This window comes from Rhipicephalus microplus, chromosome 2, assembly GCF_043290135.1.
Source record: "Rhipicephalus microplus isolate Deutch F79 chromosome 2, USDA_Rmic, whole genome shotgun sequence".
Taxonomy (NCBI): Eukaryota; Metazoa; Arthropoda; class Arachnida; order Ixodida; family Ixodidae; genus Rhipicephalus; species Rhipicephalus microplus.
The window spans coordinates 35,408,249-35,426,307 of NC_134701.1; the positions used below are offsets into that span (position 1 = coordinate 35,408,249).

General features: G+C 49.1%; 1 protein-coding gene across 2 annotated transcripts in view; it reads left to right on the forward strand.

Annotated features, from left to right (window-relative positions):
- arr (low-density lipoprotein receptor-related protein 6) overlaps nt 1–18,059 on the forward strand; it is a 345,664-nt gene that overhangs the window by 201,005 nt on the left and 126,600 nt on the right. For both annotated transcript variants that reach the window (XM_037420245.2, XM_075886375.1), the window contains exon 11: nt 7,619–7,715. In XM_037420245.2, the coding sequence (XP_037276142.2) occupies nt 7,619–7,715 (97 nt within the window). The remainder of the gene's footprint in view (nt 1–7,618; nt 7,716–18,059) is intronic.

Genomic DNA, 18,059 nt, shown 5'->3' on the forward strand with positions numbered 1-18,059 from the left:
AAATGCAGTTCATGGTTACAGTTTTTGAATTACTAAAACATACAGGTAGCAACAAAAAACAAAAAGAAAACAGAGCATGTCAAACGAAATATTCAACAGTCATTCGCGGTCCAAAATATACAGGCGGCAGAGAACAAACAACAAAGACAAACAGCGATTAAGAGTCCAGTGTAGCTAGTAATAAATCTCTAAATTTAAAAGCAACTTTTTCGCTGACAATAGCATCCGTCAAACCGTTCCACTCATCGATAGCCGTAGGAAGAAATGATTTATTAAAAGCGTTAGTAGAACCAAACACACGTTGAATACTCAGGGAATTAAATAGGCGATGAGATGTTCGGACAGGCGGAAGTAAAAGTGAGCCATGTAGGTGAGGAAAGCTGTAGTAAAGTTTGTGAAAGAGACAGAGACGTGAAATTTTGCGTCGAGCTGACAAAACAGGGAGACCGAGGGATGATTTGATTTGACTGATGCTTGCTCGTTTGTCGTAATTTCCGGAGATGAATCTGGCGGCACGATTTTGGACGGATTCAAGAATGTTAATAAGGTATATCTGATGAGGGCTCCAAATTGCAGATGCGTATTCCATTTTAGTACGAACAAAAGATGACGGGGTGTGGAAGAATATGCTTAGATATTCTCGGCCTCCTGATTGGTTGAGAAGGCCCGTAGCTTCCACACTGCTGCACAAAACTTCTGGAACAGAGTATAGCTTCACATATGCCGAATTCGGTATTATGTGACGTCAATTGATGACGAAGGTATGTGACTGCTGCAAACATGATAATCATGAGATGCGTGTCATGTGAGAACATGACTACATGCCGCAGTCAAAGCGCCAATACATACAATACATGCACAAGGAAGACTTTTGATATCCCGGAATGGCCCACCGAGCATAGTGTGCAGTCATCGCTGCATGCCCACAGCAGGGTGCCTCTCTTAATGGAGTCTAACAAAAAAAAAAGCACCATCTCGGATGTTTGCCCATACTGCCTCATTACACACAAAATATGTTGAATTACGTCAAAAATTTCGCATGCTGAAATGTGTCAACTGTGGTGAAGCCTTCGAACAGTGGGTCGTCCTCTCCAGCGCCTTCTAGTGGGTTGCCCTTTTTAGCAAGAAGAAGAGCAGCTCGTGCAGAGAGTTGGTACCCGCATTGACTGTCGCTGTCAAGCATCGTCGACAAGCGTACGCCAATAAACGTCTCAACAATTTGGTGGAGAGTGCTGTGCCCTTCTGACACCTTCGGTTAGCATTTGATGCCCCTGGAGCTTCGATCCCGCACCGTGCCTTTCACCATGCACCAAGACGCCGCACAGCAAACGCTTCCTCCTGCGCCGACGCCATGTTCCGGTGTCCCCCGCATCCGCGACCCTCCTGTCTTCACCGGCGCGGATGGCACCGACGTCGAGGACTGGCTTGCTATGTACGAACGCGTCAGCGTCCCCAATCATTGGGACGAGGCAGGTAAACTCGGCAACCTGGTTTTCTACCTCGCGGGTGTGGCCGGCATGTGGTACAACAACCACGCATCCGATTTCCCCACTTGGTCCGCTTTTAAAACCGCCGTCGTCGACGTGTTCGGCCGTCCTGCCGTTCGTAAGCTCCAAGCCGAACAGCGGTTACGTGAACGAGCACAGCAGACCGGTGAGTCCTTCACAAGCTACATAGAGGACATCCTTGACTTGTGCAAGAAAGTGGACGCGAGCATGTCAGAGGCCGACAGAATTACCCATGTTCTAAAAGGCATCGCCGACGATGCCTTCACCATGCTCCTGGCCAAAAACCCTCGCACTGTGGCAGAGATCATTACACTTTGCCAAAGTTACGAGGAGCTGCGAGGCCAGCGCTCGATGACCCGTCGACCACCCTCACGTGACGCTGATCTCTCGGCCTTGTCAACACTTCCTGATCACACCGCCTTGCTTGCTGAAATCAAGTCATTCGTGCGTGAGGAAGTTGCCCGCCAGGTCTCTTTGCTGGCCTTTGCTTCCCCGCAACGTGCTGAACAGTCGTCAAGCACACTTCTGCCTCCCCTCCGCCGAGCCATTCAGCAGGAAATTGCAGAGGTCGTTCCAGAATATCACCAGCCCCCTCCAGTATCTACACCACTCAGTTACGCCCAAGTTGTCGCCAGGCCACCCCCACCGATTCCTGTGACTGGCCCTCTTGGTTACATCGAAACCATCGCCAGACCCCAGGCCTTCGGAGAAACTGTGCCGCCTACATATACCGACGTCATCCACGTGCCCCGTGTGCCACCCACTATGCAGTTATATCAGCAGCCGGCTCGCCCATCGCGTTCTTCGACATGGATGGGACCCGCGAACCGATGGCGCACTGCGGACAATCGCCCCATCTGCTTTGCTTGTGGTTGCGTCGGTCACGTAGCACGCTACTGCAATCGTGTGCAGCGACCGCAGGTCGCCTCCAATTTTTCCAGCCAATCGAGCCGCTTTTATGACCAACCGCCACCTACGTCACCGTCGTCCCGCCCCGCTCCATCTACCCGCCGCTCACATTCTCCGCGACGTCGCTCACTGTCGCCGATGCGGCCATGTCCACTAGAGGGTGACCAGGAAAACTAGTCGTCGCAGTTCACGAGGCAAGGGCTACGACGCTGTCGAACTGCGGAAGCTCTCAGGAAAGACCATCGAATGTGATAGACGTGCTTGTGGATGGTGTTCGTGCATCTGCCCTTGTAGATACTGGAGCCGCCGTATCTGCGATGGACGCAAAGCTTAGCCGATTACTGCGCAAAGTGACCACGCCACTTTCCGGGCTCTCCCTCCGTACAGCCAGCGCCCAAAGCATTCACCCTACAGCGATGTGTACAGCCCGCCTCATGATTCAGGACGTGATGTATGCCGTCGAATTCATCATAATTCCTTCATGCTCTCACGACGTCATCCTAGGATGGGATTTTCTCTCCCGCCACGACGCCGTCATTCATTGTGCACCAGCAGAAATAGAACTGACACCATTCTCTTCTTTGACACCGGCCGACAGTCCATCTACTGCAAGCAAATTACTCGTCAGAGACGACACGCAAGTGCCTGCAAACTCGTCCGTGGCGGTGTCGGTCTACTGTGCAAGTCTTTCAGACACCGCTGCACTCCTCTCACCATTTCATCGTGTTTTCACCAGAAAAGATTTGCTGGTTCCTTTCGCGACCGTGCAAGTAACTCGCGGCAGCACCACTATTTTTGTTCTGAACTCATCCCCGTACAGTGTTACGTTGGTGCGAGGGGAATGTCTCGGCAGCGTGGAATCTATCGAAGATGCACAAGTCATGGATCAACCTGATGACACGCACTGCCGAAGTTCCAATACGCTTAGTGCTGTTTCTACATCTGTTTCATCATCCGCTGATGTATTTGGTCCTTCCATTGCCGACAACCTTACGCCGGTCCAGCGCTCCCAGCTTCTGGCCCTGTTGGAAGAATTCCGCTCTTCTTTCGATGTCTCTCAACCTTCTTAGGCCGCACATCCACTGTTACGCATCGCATTGACACAGGTGCACAACCACCACTACGGCAACGTCCATATCGCGTATCTCCCACAGAACGCCGTGTAATCAAAGAGCAAGTGGACGACATGCTACGCCGCGATGTTATTCGACCCTCTAACAGCCCCTGGGCGTCTCCTGTCGTTCTCGTCGCGAAGAAGGACGGTTCTGTGCGGTTTTGTGTGGACTACCGGCGTCTCAACAAGATCACTCGTAAGGACGTGTACCCACTACCGCGTGTGGATGACGCGATTGACAGCCTGCAAGGAGCCGAATTCTTTTCATCTCTAGATTTGCGCTCAGGGTACTGGCAAGTACCTATGGCTGAGGACGCTCGACCGAAGACCGCTTTCGTCACTCCCGACGGCTTGTACGAATTCAACGTCATGCCGTTTGGGCTGTGCAATGCGCCTGCCACCTTTGAGCGCATGATGGATACCGTTCTCCGTGACCTAAAATGGCACACGTGCCTGTGCTACCTCGATGACGTCGTCGTTTTCGCTCCGGACTTCTCCACGCACCTTCAACGCCTGCGGCATGTTTTAACGCGTCTGAGTGACGCCAGTCTGCAACTGAACCTAAAGAAGTGCCGATTTGCAGCTCGGCAGTTGACAATACTCGGCTACGTCGTGTCCAAGGACGGAATTCTCCCCGATCCAGCCAAGCTTCGGGCCGTGACCGAGTACCCCAAGCCGACATCCATCAAGGAACTGCGCAGTTTCATAGGACTGTGTTCCTACTTTCGGCGCTTCATCCGAAACTTCGCGTCTATCGTATCGCCGCTGACAAAGCTCCTCGGTGGTAACGGGCCCCTCCATTCGTGGTCATCACAGTGTGACGACGCATTCACAACGCTCCGTCGTTTACTGACGTCGCCTCCCATACTCCGCCACTACGACCCTACTGCCCCTACAAAGGTACACACGGACGCCAGTGGTGTCGGTCTCGGCGCTGCCCTTGCGCAGCGCAAACCAGGGTTCCCGGAATATGTCGTGGCGTATGCAAGCCGTACGCTTACAAAAGCCGAGACTAATTACACCGTCACTGAGAAAGAATGTCTGGCAATCGTCTGGGCCCTTACCAAGTTCCGACCTTATTTATATGGTCGCCCATTTGATGTAGTCACCGACCATCACGCACTATGCTGATTGTGATCATTGAAAGATCCCTCAGGCCGTCTCGCCCGGTGGGCACTTCGCCTGCAAGACCACGACATCCGCGTGCTGTACCGCAACGGAAGGCAACATGCTGACGCCGACGCCCTGTCGCGCTCTCCCTTGCCTGACGACAATGCCCACGACTCAGCGTCTCACCTTGCCGTTTCTTCCATTAGCATTCATGCCGTTGCTACTGAATAGCGCAAGGATCAATGGATTGCCTCACTGATAGACTTGCTGACTGATCCATCCACTCCATCCACTCGCGCGCTGCGTTGTCAAGCCCACCATTTCGCCGTTCGCGACGACCTTCTCCACCGACGCAATTACAGCGGTGACGGCCGCCAGTGGCTACTAGTCATACCCCGCAGTCTGCGCTCTGACATATGCGAATTCTTTCATACTGATCCGCAATGTGCGCACTCCGGCATATCGAAGACTTACCAGCGCATTCGCCAACGGTACTTTTGGCGCGGCATGTACCGCTATGTGCAGAAATTCGTTCGCTCCTGCATAGAATGTCAGCGCCGCAAAACTTCAACGCACCTTTCGCCGGTGCAACCTCTACCTTGCCCTGCCAGGCCGTTTGGGCGCGTTGGCATCGATTTGTATGGGCCACTTCCACTAACGTCGGCCGGTAACCGCTGGGCCATTGTTGCTGTGGACCACCTCACGCGATACGCCGAAACTGCCGCTCTCCCTGCGGCTACAGCGAGCGATGTGGCCTCCTTCCTGCTCCAACGATTCATGCTGCGACACGGTCCACCTCAGGAACTGCTCAGTGATCGAGGCCGCGTCTTCCTGTCTGAAGTCGTCGAAGCCATTCTCAAAGAGTGCAACGTTGTTCACCGCAAAACTGCTGCTTACCACCCGCAGACGAATGGCCTCACTGAACGCTTCAACCGTACGCTCGGCGACATGCTCTCCAAGTACGTCGCCGCCGATCACACAAATTGGGATTCCATTCTACCCTTCGTCACCTACGCATATAACACCGCCCCTCAGAGCGCTACTGGATTTTCACCTTTCTTTTTATTGTATGGAAGGCATCCGTCGCACACCATCGACATCGACACTATACTTCCGTACAAGCCAGATCTGTCAGAGTGGGCGCCTATTTCTGCTACAGCCAAGCTTGCTGAAGAGTGTCGAGCGCTTGCAAGGACCTTTACAGCGCATGATCAAGAGCGGCAAAAAGGCATTCGCGCTGACACCAGCACTACTGCGCCCATGTTCCTACCTGGAGCACTCGTCTGGCTCTCGATCCCTACCACTTCAACTGGCCTATCTGCAAAACTATTGCCCAAATACGAAGGCCCCTACCGTGTCGTCGAACGCACTTCCCCTGTAAATTACTTGATCGAACCCATCGAACCATCTTCGGACATGCGCCGTCGAGGGCGCGACATTGTCAACGTGGAGCGCCTCAAAGCCTACCACGACCCGCTCATAGTAACCAGCTGCTAGGTCGCCAGGCGGCTCCCTCTTCGTACCCGGGGTAGTTGTGGTGAAGCCTTCGAACCGTGGGTCGTCCTCTCCAGCGCCTTCTAGTGGGTTGCCCTTTTTAGCAAGAAGAAGAGCAGCTCGTGCAGAGAGTTGGTACCCGCATTGACTGTCGCTGTCAAGCATCGTCGACAAGCGTACGCCAATAAACGTCTCAACACAACCATTAAATTTTATGGACATTCCAAGACATTGCAAACGAATTGCGAACCACCGTTTAGTGCCACACATGCCACCCTCCTTGATAATTTTCAGTTTCGTATCCCTTCCTTTCAACTGCTGTCACCACAGAGGGTTTCATTGATTCCGGCAGGAAGGTCAAACGATCGCACTCAAGTGCTGAACCAAGAACAGCGTGTGTTAACAAAAGTTTGATAGCTGCCATAAAATAAAGGACGACAAAATCCTGCCGAACTTATGTAAGACTGCACACTGGCAGCAAAGGCAGAAGCTCCCATTAGAAAGCTCTGAGACCTTTAAGTTTATGGACAAGGTAGCAGATGTGATATTTCCAGCAAGCTCAATAATGTTGACGCTTCTCCTGACAGGAAAGTTTAAGCGTAGTTCATGAGGATGGGCTGCACATAGTTTATGAGCCTCGCGTGGCTGACAAGCAGCCGGAGCCACGCTTTAGCAGTGCAGGTGCCAGCGCAAAGCCTTATCTGTCACCTAGGCAACTGCGCTCTTCCCTCACTCAGTGAGCTCCTGCAGTATGCCATGGTCTTTTCTTTTTTCTCCCCCCATGCTTCCTTCGTTCGCTCTGCATTTTATCCTGCTCCTGAACGACTTCAACACTTGCTCCCCAGTGTTGAACCCAAGGCACTTATTTTTAGAAGCGCACTTGCTACTGCATTTGTCCGAAGGATTTTCGAGCGACCGCATTATAAGGGGTCTTTTATCTTGATGAACTGCACTTCATAGGGATCTATGGGAGCTTTAACAGCTGTCGAAAAAGATCGATTTGTAACAGAGCCCTCCACCATAAGCAGTTACTTTATAAGTGATCTGCACTGCAGTTTCTTATGAGTTTCTGAAGTGTGTGCCCTGCAACCACCAAGCTGAGGTTGGGGAAGCAACGTGTCGAAGTGTGCATAACAGACTAGTCCAGCGATAGGTTCTGTTTTCTGAGTGTGCGTCTTTGACCGAGCTTTACAAGATAATTGATCACCATTAAGGCAGTAGCAGCTGCAACAAAGTGGTTGTGAACACGCAATTAATGCTCTCTATTAAAGTTGTAAATTGAACATTGTGGTGACTTCCCTCCTTCCTGCCTCTGTTCGAACTGTGCTCTGGGTTTTTTGCAATACTCTGTGAGCAATCTTAAGTTTTCAATATCGGCCAAATAGATCTGTGTCACCATCGTTTCTACGTATTGTTTTATTAGACAAGTTTTATGTGTTCCGTGAGGGTGGAATGAACGTAAAGTGACTGCCCTTTCTTCCAGGTGGGGCGTGTCAACAGTCTCACCATTGATCATGCTGAACAACGCCTCTACTGGATAGACATAGATTCCAACCACATCGGGTGCTGCGAAATGGATGGTGAGTGCCTTGCCGTTTATCCAGGAATACAATAGTTTCTTCTCAAGGCTTGGTGAGAATATGCTTCTTGCAGAACACATTGTTATGAACAGCTCAGCCAGATCTGACAGTCATGTGCTCCGAGGAGAGTTTAGAAGTTCTCACTCAGGTGTCTTCTTTGCATGCCTTCGGTCACTCCCTTCATAGCAGCCGGTTGCAAAGGTGGAAGTGCTGTGCCAATTGGGCCAATCTGACCAGCTGCGCCAAGCCGCACCAAAACGGCAATTGAAACGTGCAACCTCATATTTAGGCAAGAGTTTTACCATAGGCCGGGCAACACGCGTGAGCTACACACAGAACACAACCACGTTCATAAAAAATTCTGCCGCGTCCATATCAAACATTGTATTTCGGATCATGCATGAATCTTGCACCACGTGAACACTGTGCATAATTCTTGTTAAGGTGGCATTTGTGTGCATACCTCAATAGGCGACTCTATGTATGTTTTAGCAGCAAAGCTGTTAGGCCAACTATAATGACCGGAGTGCATGCAAAAAAACTCGACGACACCATTGCCGAGCAACCGCCGTGCACATGCTGTGCTCTGCGATTACTCGGCAGCGGTGTGGCGAGCATTTTGCCATATAAACTGGGAAACAAAAAAATCTGTCACTGGCGTAGCAATGACTGCAATGGCAGCAATTTGTAATAGGGATGCCGCATCACTATGGGTGTAACGCTGCCTTGCGAAAACCGTGCCCCAACGACTGGGGACTATCTATAATCTTAGGACCCTTGAATGAGATCACGCGCTCAACATTTGCATTAGAGTTTGTTCTAGAACTCATGTGGTCGCTAGCTAAATGCGGGAATCTTCGATGGCACATGTATAAATGCTGCCGCACTTTCCTTCGTGGCAGATTATCGACGGCCGATGCTTCATATTTGCTGCTATCTGTCTACAGTGTGTATTGCTTGTAGAGTGACATTTCGTTTTCCAGGCACAGGTTAGCCCAAATAAGAAGGTCACTCATGAAAATGGTGACTGCTGCCTTCGTCGACTTCCTGACCCCGTGACAATAGGAAGGCTGACAACTAATTTTTTTGGATTTGACATCGTGACACTCGCAACTACTAAACGCTGGTGTAAAAGAATAAGTACGGCCACTTGAGGGAGAAATGGTCTTATCACACAATCTATTTCCGTTGAGAGAGTGCACCGCGTAACGTGGTTTTACAAGCCGTGCACTGATGCTTGTCGATATTGCACGTGCCAGCTATTACAACCAGGCCCTTGAATAGAATCAAATTTAAGGACAGCTGCTTGAGCGACCTCCATTTTCCCCCGCGTCTTTTTAAGCTCGGTCAAGACGAGCGGCGTGTCTCCTCTCTGCTCGAGCATTCGACGGCAGTTCTAATACGCGGTGCAATGCTTACGGGTACGCCCACAGAGCAACAGAGATTGGCGCCTTTTTTAATCTCTGCTTCAGCAGCACTCATCACCCCAGCTCTCGCAATTTTACGCGCAGGTCGAATGTTTGATGCGCGGGAAACGGTACCAACTTGTAGTTTAGGCCAAACATGGCGGCGACGGCGAAAACCCGTCGAGTGTCCATATAGTTCCTATCGTAACAAAAAAATTGCCACTTAGGTGCCTATCAATGGTGCGGCGAGCGCATCTGAATTTCCTTGTGGTTCTCATGTCGGCTGTGGCACTTCAATGACCAGTATATAAGTTTTCTACATTTGTTTTTATAGAGCCCTATGGGTTTAGAATGAAGATAACCTTTATTATATAGTAGCTCATCTCTAGTCTTGAGTTGCTGTGTATGTTGGATGCCCTATGGGTTTAGAATGAAGCTAACCTTTATTATATAGTAGCTCATCTCTAGTCTTGAGTTGCTGTGTATGTTGGATGCCCTATGGGTTTAGAATCAAGGTAACCTTTATTATATAGTAGCTCATCTCTTGTCTTGAGTTGCTGTGTATGTTGGATGCAGTGTTTTAATCACATTGTGAACATTGCAACATTATAAAATTTTTTTCCTCATTTTTCGGAGGTCTAGGAAGCTTTCCAGAACGTCTTTTGTGTTTTTTTCTGTAGTTTTTCTTTTAATTACTGCGCTTTCACCTTTGATATTGTAAGATTTAATACATATGAATTTTGGGTAAGTCTGGTCGTTTGATCAGCATTGCATGCTTAGTAAAAACTACTGAAATGTTTTGTGTTTACCAGAAAGCGGTAATTCTAATTAACAGTGATGTGTGAGTCGAGAAATCTGCTCCAAAACTAAATTTTGGTTCTCCAAAACACGCCTTTTGTTGCTTCAGAGCTGTTCCGGAGCTCCTTTTTTATTGCTCCAAAGCTGTCGAAACCGCATTGTTCCTGCTCCCAAAGGCCAATTTTCAGGGTGCGGCCCATACACGGAACTTTTTTTTTTTTTGCGAACTAAAAACATCGACTAGTTACCCAACGAAGAGCGTTTATTGCAGTATGCCGCGTGTGCGCTTAATCGTCGTCACTCGACGACTCCTCTAACTCGGAGTCCGAGATAGTGTGTTGCGGAGCACCATCATTCTACAAACAGTCATCTTCGGTGCCATTCAGGCTGTTGGATATCCCGGTGACCTTAAAACTTCGGGACACAATGTCCGTCGACACCGAGCTCCACGCCGACAATACCCAACCGAGAACAGTAGCAAGCGATGCCCTCTTCAGCCGTTCGGTCGGCGTCTGCTCATGCTTGCCGGTTGCCATCGATTCCGTGTAGAGTCTTCGGAATTCAACTTTGAACAGTCGATTCACGCTCACATTCAATGGTTGCAACATTCCTGTGAGGCCGCCTGGAATCACGGCCATGTCTGTGCCGACACGGCACAGCTGCTCCTTCACCTTATCGGTAAGGTGGCCGCAGAAACTATCCAACACTAAAAGTGAATGTTTGTCCAACAAAGCTCCCGGTCTGTTCTGCCAAACACTTTTCACCCAGTCAAGCACCAAATCATCGTTCATCCATCCTTTCTCTTGGGCTCTAACTATGATGCCCTTGGGGAAAACTTCGTTGGGAATTCTTTTCCTTTTCAAAACAACGTACAGGGGTGGCTTCCGCCCGTCTGCGGTCACACAAAGCATCACGGTGCAGCATTGGCACTCAGCGCCGGTGGTCCGCACGGCAACACTCTTCTTGCCTCTTACTTCGACTGTGTAGTTCTCGGGAGAGTCAAACCACACAGGAGTTTGATCAGCGTTCGCTATTTGCGACAACAGATAATTGTGCTGATGGCGCAGGCCGATGACATGCTTGTGAAAACTAAGCAGCTTGTCGGTATAGTCTTCTGGCAGCCGCTGGCACAGCGTGGTCCTTCGCCGAAACGAGAGTCCCTTCCTTTTCAGAAACCTTCGCACCCAGCCAGCACTAGCCTTGAAATCCCCGGCCGGTGTATTTTTCGCACGTGTCAAGGCTAGTGCCTTCATGCGCCGCATGTCCGTTGTGAGCGCAAAACCATCGTTCCGCACCTCAGTCACATAGCGGAGCAACTCCTGTTCCAAATCAGGATACTTGCACTGTTTTCCTCGGAAAGCGCGCTTTTTGATGTTGGTGTTCTGCAAGGCTTTCTTCTGAGCGCACCAACGTCTCGTCAACGTCGAATTTTCTGCCGGCAGCCCATTTCCCGTGCTCGAGAGCAAACTCTATCACCTTCAACTTATAGCCAGTTGTATAGCGATTGAGCTGCTTGCCCATCGTGCCAAACGTAAACGTCCCGCAGAAAACTAGCTAGAGTGCCAGAGTCATTCAACGCTGCACAATACTCGAGCACATGGCAGGCTGAACAGCACAATATCCGAACAACGCACAAATACCAAAGTTGGTGATGCTGATGCCGATATGGATAGCGCGTTTGTATAGAAGTGTCCGAAGTTGATAAAATCCCGCTTTAACCTTGAGTTGGCGGGTGTATGAACACTACTGAAAAAACTTAAAATTTTTAGCCAACTTCATGAACATATTAGCATGAAGAAAACCAACAAATTATTCTAATGACGTACTATATGGTGATGATGATAATTGCATTACGCCTCGTAGCTCACACACGCGTGCGCATTTGGAATACGTATGGGTGAAGGAAAGTGCGGATGCGGCCCTTACACGCAACTTTTTTTTTTAATACATGCTTCTCAAAAACGGTATGCAGCCCTTACATGCGTGTATACGGTAGTAGCTGACTTTGGATCAGATGCCACCACATGCCCACGCTTCATACAGTCAAAGTGGGACAGGGTGCATTGACATCACGTCTTTCCCCTTTTTGACAATTCAGTCGTGTAGATAAAAGTTTGAAATGATGCACATAGAACTAGATTTTATGCGATGGATATACTAATCACTTTCACTGTGTTTAACTATATAGTCATTTGGAGGCATTTGCTTGTCTAAAGAAGGAACGAGCACAAGGTATTATAGGGGCAGTAAAATGAGGCATCCACGTGCTAGTGCATGCACTGTTGGGGCACGTTAGTCTGTTAAAACATGCTAGTGCATGCTAGCGTGCTCCAACATTTTCCTAAAGCTCTTATTCTCGTGAATAAAACTTTGAGCGTCATGTGATGCCAACAGGCACGTAAAGAGTGTTTCACACTTGCAGTCATGGCTAGTAGTAGTAGTGCTTACTAAGACTCCCAGGTCTGTCTGTGTATATGTGCCTTCATTTCTTCCTGTTTTTTACGTGCACTACAAGGAAACTTCCTGCATGAAAGACTCATGTGCGATCCCAGTCGAGCCCGACGCACAACTTGTCTTGCCTATGTCCCTCCATTGTTCGGCATGGTCTCATAGCGCAACGTAGAGTATTGAACGTGTTCCGGCGTACCTGAAAACTCGAGCCAGGCTCGGGCCAGAAGCTCCAGGCAAAGGGCTGGGGCCTGGTTTGAGGTGCCGGGCTTGGGTTGGGCCCAGCTTCGACATTGCCCAGTTCTTTTAATGTGATGCTGAAGTGAAAGACGGGCTTGGTTTAGACTGACAAAGTCTTTTTTGAGAACTAAAATTCATATCACCATGAGTTTATTGATAGAAAAGGAAATAAAAATCAAAGTTCTATTTTAGAATTTCGCACTGTAATTTCCTCACATAGCTTCATGGATTACTGTATTCATCATATTTTGGGGCACTTGCTCTTCAAAATCTTCCGCAACTTGGTATGCTTGTCTGCAGGCTACTCAGAGGTCAATTTAGTTTATCTTTAGTGTTTGGAATCTATGTAAGCTCTATTAGGCACTGTCGAAATTGTAACATCTACTGCGCAAATTTCAAGTTGGCCTTACTACCTGCATTTTCTTTTTTGCGTCTTTTTGTGCCTGCCGAGAGTCTTGTCACAACGAGCGTGGTTTTTTTATTTGTTACAGAATAATTAACTGATAATAGCAAAATTATTGTTCTATTTCATGTCCCTTTAAAGGGACTCTGAAACGGTTTTGGCGATTTTGTACAAACCCTTTGGGCCGGTATACCAAGTCCCAAGGGTTATTTACAGCCTGATTGAAGCTCTGTGTGTAAACTGTGTAATTTATTGCAGGGCTTTAAAGCTGCCAATTGCTGCAGATGGGTGCAAATCGCTGCAGATCAGTGCAAATCGCCGCAGATCAATGCAAATCTTTGCAATTCGGCCAAATGCGTTTTCGACTGCCCATTTACAGAGCGGCGTGCTGACGAAGGCAGAGCACGTCAGCCGCCACATCACTGTGGTTGCTGATCTAATTAGCTGTCATTGGCTGTAAAATGTGCGGAAGTAAGATCTCCTGGTAGGTTGGTGGCACCTGTAGTAGCAGATATTAACCATTCTGCGGTCATTACCCCGCAGGGGCGTCTGCGTAAGTAGGTGTTAAGTAGCGACGCCACCGGCCCGAGCTAACGGGGGACTTTCAACTCCCTCCCACGCCTAGCCGTGCGTGGCTTTGCCGTGTCTGGGGAAAAGGGGATCCTGGGGGTTGAGCCGACGCCGGGTGATAGGACCTTTAAGGGGAGATGCGAGCCGAAAAATCGCGTTTCTAGCGAAATTTCTCGTATTTCTGATTTTTCTTTCATTGTAATCATCAAACCTTCTTCTTTCATCTGTGAAAATTTCAAAACTTAATTCGAACCGCAAAATGCAAAAAAAAGTGTATGAAGGCATCGCGGTGGCTCAAAATTTCGTGAATTTGCGCCGATATTGGCCATCTTTGACTGCGCGCTGCTCCCCGTCGCAGTGCCGCCCGCCATCGCGATCGATTGGGAAAGTTGCGTCCGGCTTTCTTCTTACAGTTCCGAGTTCCGATGACCGCCAGTTTCGTACGTGGGCAAAAAAAAATGAAAAAAGAGGCCTTTTTATCACGTGGTTTGAGCGGTTTGAAACGCGCGGCACCCTAAGCCGCATCGCCATTGGCTACCGAGTCATTGTCAGCTGTGTTGGTGGCGGCCATTGGCATTTGGTCCGTCTGCTTTTCTGCGCGTCTACGCATATTTTCGCGATGACAAGCCCGAAAAAGTGCAACGTGAGACCGCAGAAGTTTCGAACGAAGCACAAGTTCAAGGGAAGGCGGCGTAAAGCGCCCCGAACGAGGGCGACGAACGAGAACGCGCGCCTACGTGTGCTAGGCCTGACGGCGGCATCGACGAGTGCACGAACGACAGTGGCTGCGATGAAGGGATTGACGCTGCGCTTTCTTTCGTCAGTGCTTCGGAAAAGAAGCTCGGCTTCTTCGAAAAAGACGAAAGACAGCGCGATGAGGTTTGTGCAACGACAGTTTTGTGCGACAGCCTCTTGCTGAGGGCACTTGTGGCAGGTGCGGCATGCCCTGCTTGCGGTGTTCAAAAACTTGCCGTTCGGGAGCCGGCAGAAAAGCACAAGGGACTTTCGTCGCTCCTCGAACTTCATTGCGAAAACAGCGAAAGCTCAGCGACTGTTCTTTCGTGCTCCTATACGTCACTGCGTGTTACGGCGGACGGCAGCAGCCGAGTAAGCCAACGGTACGACAGTGGGAGCTCCCGAGATAGTTTCGCTGTAAATGTGAAGGCGGTGGTGGCTGCATGCGCTGTCGGCATTGGGCATGAGCAATTGTCGAGATTTTGCTCCATTATTGGACTCCCAAAGCCAATGCACCACCGAGGATTTTTTTCGATAGCAAAGAAGGTGCACACCGCTGCCATGGCAGCTGTGAGTGAAAACTTGCGCTGATCCAGAGAGTTGACGAAAGAAGTAGCAGGCAAAACTGATGCGGCTGTTATGTTCGACGGCACTTGGCAGAGGAGGGGCCACAAAAGCCACAACGGGATTGGCGCAGTTATCTCCTTAGATACTGGCCTGCGCTTAGACTTCGAGGTCATATCAAATTACTGCCTGACATGCAGTAGGCACAAGGATATGGGCCCAGACGAGGAAGTGTGGCAGGCATTCCATGGCCCAGTCTGTGAAAAAAATGCAGACTGTTCCTCCCATGCCATGGAAACGGAGGCTGCAATGCGCAGTTGGCAGAGAACATTGACTTATGACACCCCACTGCATTTCATGACATTCTTGAGTGACAAGTGACAGCAAAGCATATATATGCAGTTGCAGAGTCAAAATTCTATGGTGCTATCAATATAGAAAAAGAAGACTGCACTAATCATGTGGCCAAGAGACTTGGCACCGCGCTACGGAAGCTGCATGTGCCATTACCTCGAGGGCAGAAAATGAAAGAGCCAGCCATTAAGAAGCTCCAAACATACTATCAGATTGCCATAACAAGCAACAGGGGGAGTGTACGGGATATGTACACTGCAGTATGGGCTTCGTACTTCTACTCATGCTCTACTGACAATGCTGGCAGCCACAAGTTTTGCCCTGCAGGAACAGAGTCGTGGTGCAAACATCAACGTGCTGAAGAACTTGGTGAACCTGCACCACGCCACACACCTCTCCTGACAAAAGCACAGTGATTGGCTGTTTTGCCCATTTATAAGCGGCTAACGGATGAGAAGCTCCTTGCGCGATACATCAAAGGGAAACCCAGAACGCATCGGAATCCCTGAACAGCAAAATTTGGCTACTTTGCCCCAAGACTAAGTTTGTCTCCCGAACGGTTGTCCAGACTGCCGCAGCTATGGCAATCCTGTGGTTCAACAAGGGTCATGCTACTTTCGAGCACATCCTGGAAGAACTCAACATACTGCCATCTAGACATCTAGTTACTTTCAGTGATTTCCGCGATGCGAGGCGCATCAAGAGAATGTCCGAGCGTCTGACAGCAGAAGCAAGGGCCCACCGTCGTCGTCGAGTGAAAAGGGCACGGCTAGAAGAGAGTGCTCGCAAGGACCGTGAGGGCACAACCTATGCTGCAGGACAGTTCTAGTAACTTGCAGTGCTTTTCAAAGTTCTGTTGAACATTATGGCCAAAGATTATGCATTTCTAACAACTCTGTGATAAAAAAAAAAAGGTTTCAAACTTTCAAATGCGTTTTTCTCCTTTTGAAGTTTTGTGTGATCTGTGCTGCTTATACACGCTAGTTCGTGTACTTAGAATTGTCGTACCTCTATGAACTTTCGCACATAGCATGATGAAGGCCCATAGAGTGCAAGTATCTATTCAGATTGTCAATGCTGCTTGATTATGTTTTTCAAAAATTACATAACATTGAAAGCCCTTGGCAACTAGAGCCATAGTAAATTTTTCTATTTTATTATTGTATTTCACCTTTTTACACACAAAATTTATATAGTTTTTTGCACTCTACAGTTCCAAAGGATCATAGTCAGCTATATCTGCATGCTTTATCTCAAATTTTTATAGGTCAGAATTGTTGCATAACAATGGCCATAATTTTGCAGTATCTGACCTGCAGAAAGAAAACCAAGCAATCTGCATGAAAATAAATGACATATTTGAAAAGAGGAGAAAAAACTCTATTAGCATGCCAATTTGTGTTAAATTCAGACTCCTATTAAAGAAAATCGTTTTTCTAGTAGCATCTCCCCTTAAGGGGAGACTCTCCTCGAAAGCACTTTTTTTTTGTTATTCAACTTAGAGCTTCAGAAATTGGACCACTGATGCAGTTTTTCCTCCTGATTCCAAATCTGTAATCAGTTTTTACATAAGTGCAATAGTTTGGGAGTTGTGTTTCAAGTAATGGTGAAACTTGATAAGTTTTCCGGGAACTTTCGCGCATACTAAATGTTTATGCAGAGAGTTGTTCAATGGCTCCTTTTGCTCCCTATTAGCCATAGAGTGCCGATATCTAGCTAGAAATTGTGCTCCAACTTTGAAACTATGAAAAAAACATCTGTGTAGCAAACTACCCTTTTTTTTCCACTCGACCACCATTAAATTTATTAATAGATATTTACAGCTGATAGGTTGTGCTGATTCAAGTAGATATCGGCACCCTACGCACTCTCCTCAATGTGTGTGCCAAATTTCGTCGTCGTATGACCATTCTAAGTGCCCGAAACACTTCCCGCAAAAAATGCAAATTGGCCAAAATTGCGAAATGAGAAAAACGCGTTTGAAAGTTTGAAAGTCTGTATTTACAAAAATGAAAAACGCAGTAGCACGAAACTTGTGCTGAACACATACACACATGTCCAGAGGGAATATCAGTTGTCTAAAACTCTCCAGCACCGTAGGTTTTCCCTTCCCGGCTGGTGCGGCAGGACTCTTCCACCCGGGCCCTCTTGGCTGCACTGCGACGGTGTGCCCTCGCCTCAGCGGTCTGACGCACATTCATCTTGTGCATGCGCATGCTGTCTCGGCGGTCGCTGAGGGTAACCAGGGCCTCCGAAGGAAGCACCCCAAGCTCTTCCAGCACCTTTTCAAAGCTCGCGTGGCCCCGGTTGAACCACAGGACTGCAATGGCTGTGGCTGTTTCCACAGCAGTCCGGGAAGCAAACCGGGTCTTTGGACACAGCAGCCATATTTTGCTGTTCAGGGACTCGGCCGCGTTCTGTGTCTTGCCGTGGAGGCACCGGGCAAGCAGCTTCGCATCTGTGAGACGCTTGTAGATTGGGAGGACTGCCAAACCCTGGGCCTTGGTCAGGAGGGGGGTGTGGCACGGTGCAGGCTGGCCCTGCGCCTCAGCACGTCGGTGCTTGCACCACGAGTCTGGGCCTGCAGGACAGAACTTGTGACTTCCAGCACCGTCTGTTGAGCACGAGTGCAAACATGAGGCCCATATGGCAGTGTACATCTTGTGGACATTTCCCCGATTGTTCACAATGGCCACCTGAAAGTAAGTTTGAAGCTTCTGGATGGTGGTCTCCTTCAGCTTCTCCCCTCGTGGAAGTGGCGTTGGCAGCTTCCGCAGGCCGGTGCCCAGACGTTTCGCCACGTGGTTGGTGCACTCCTCTTTTTCA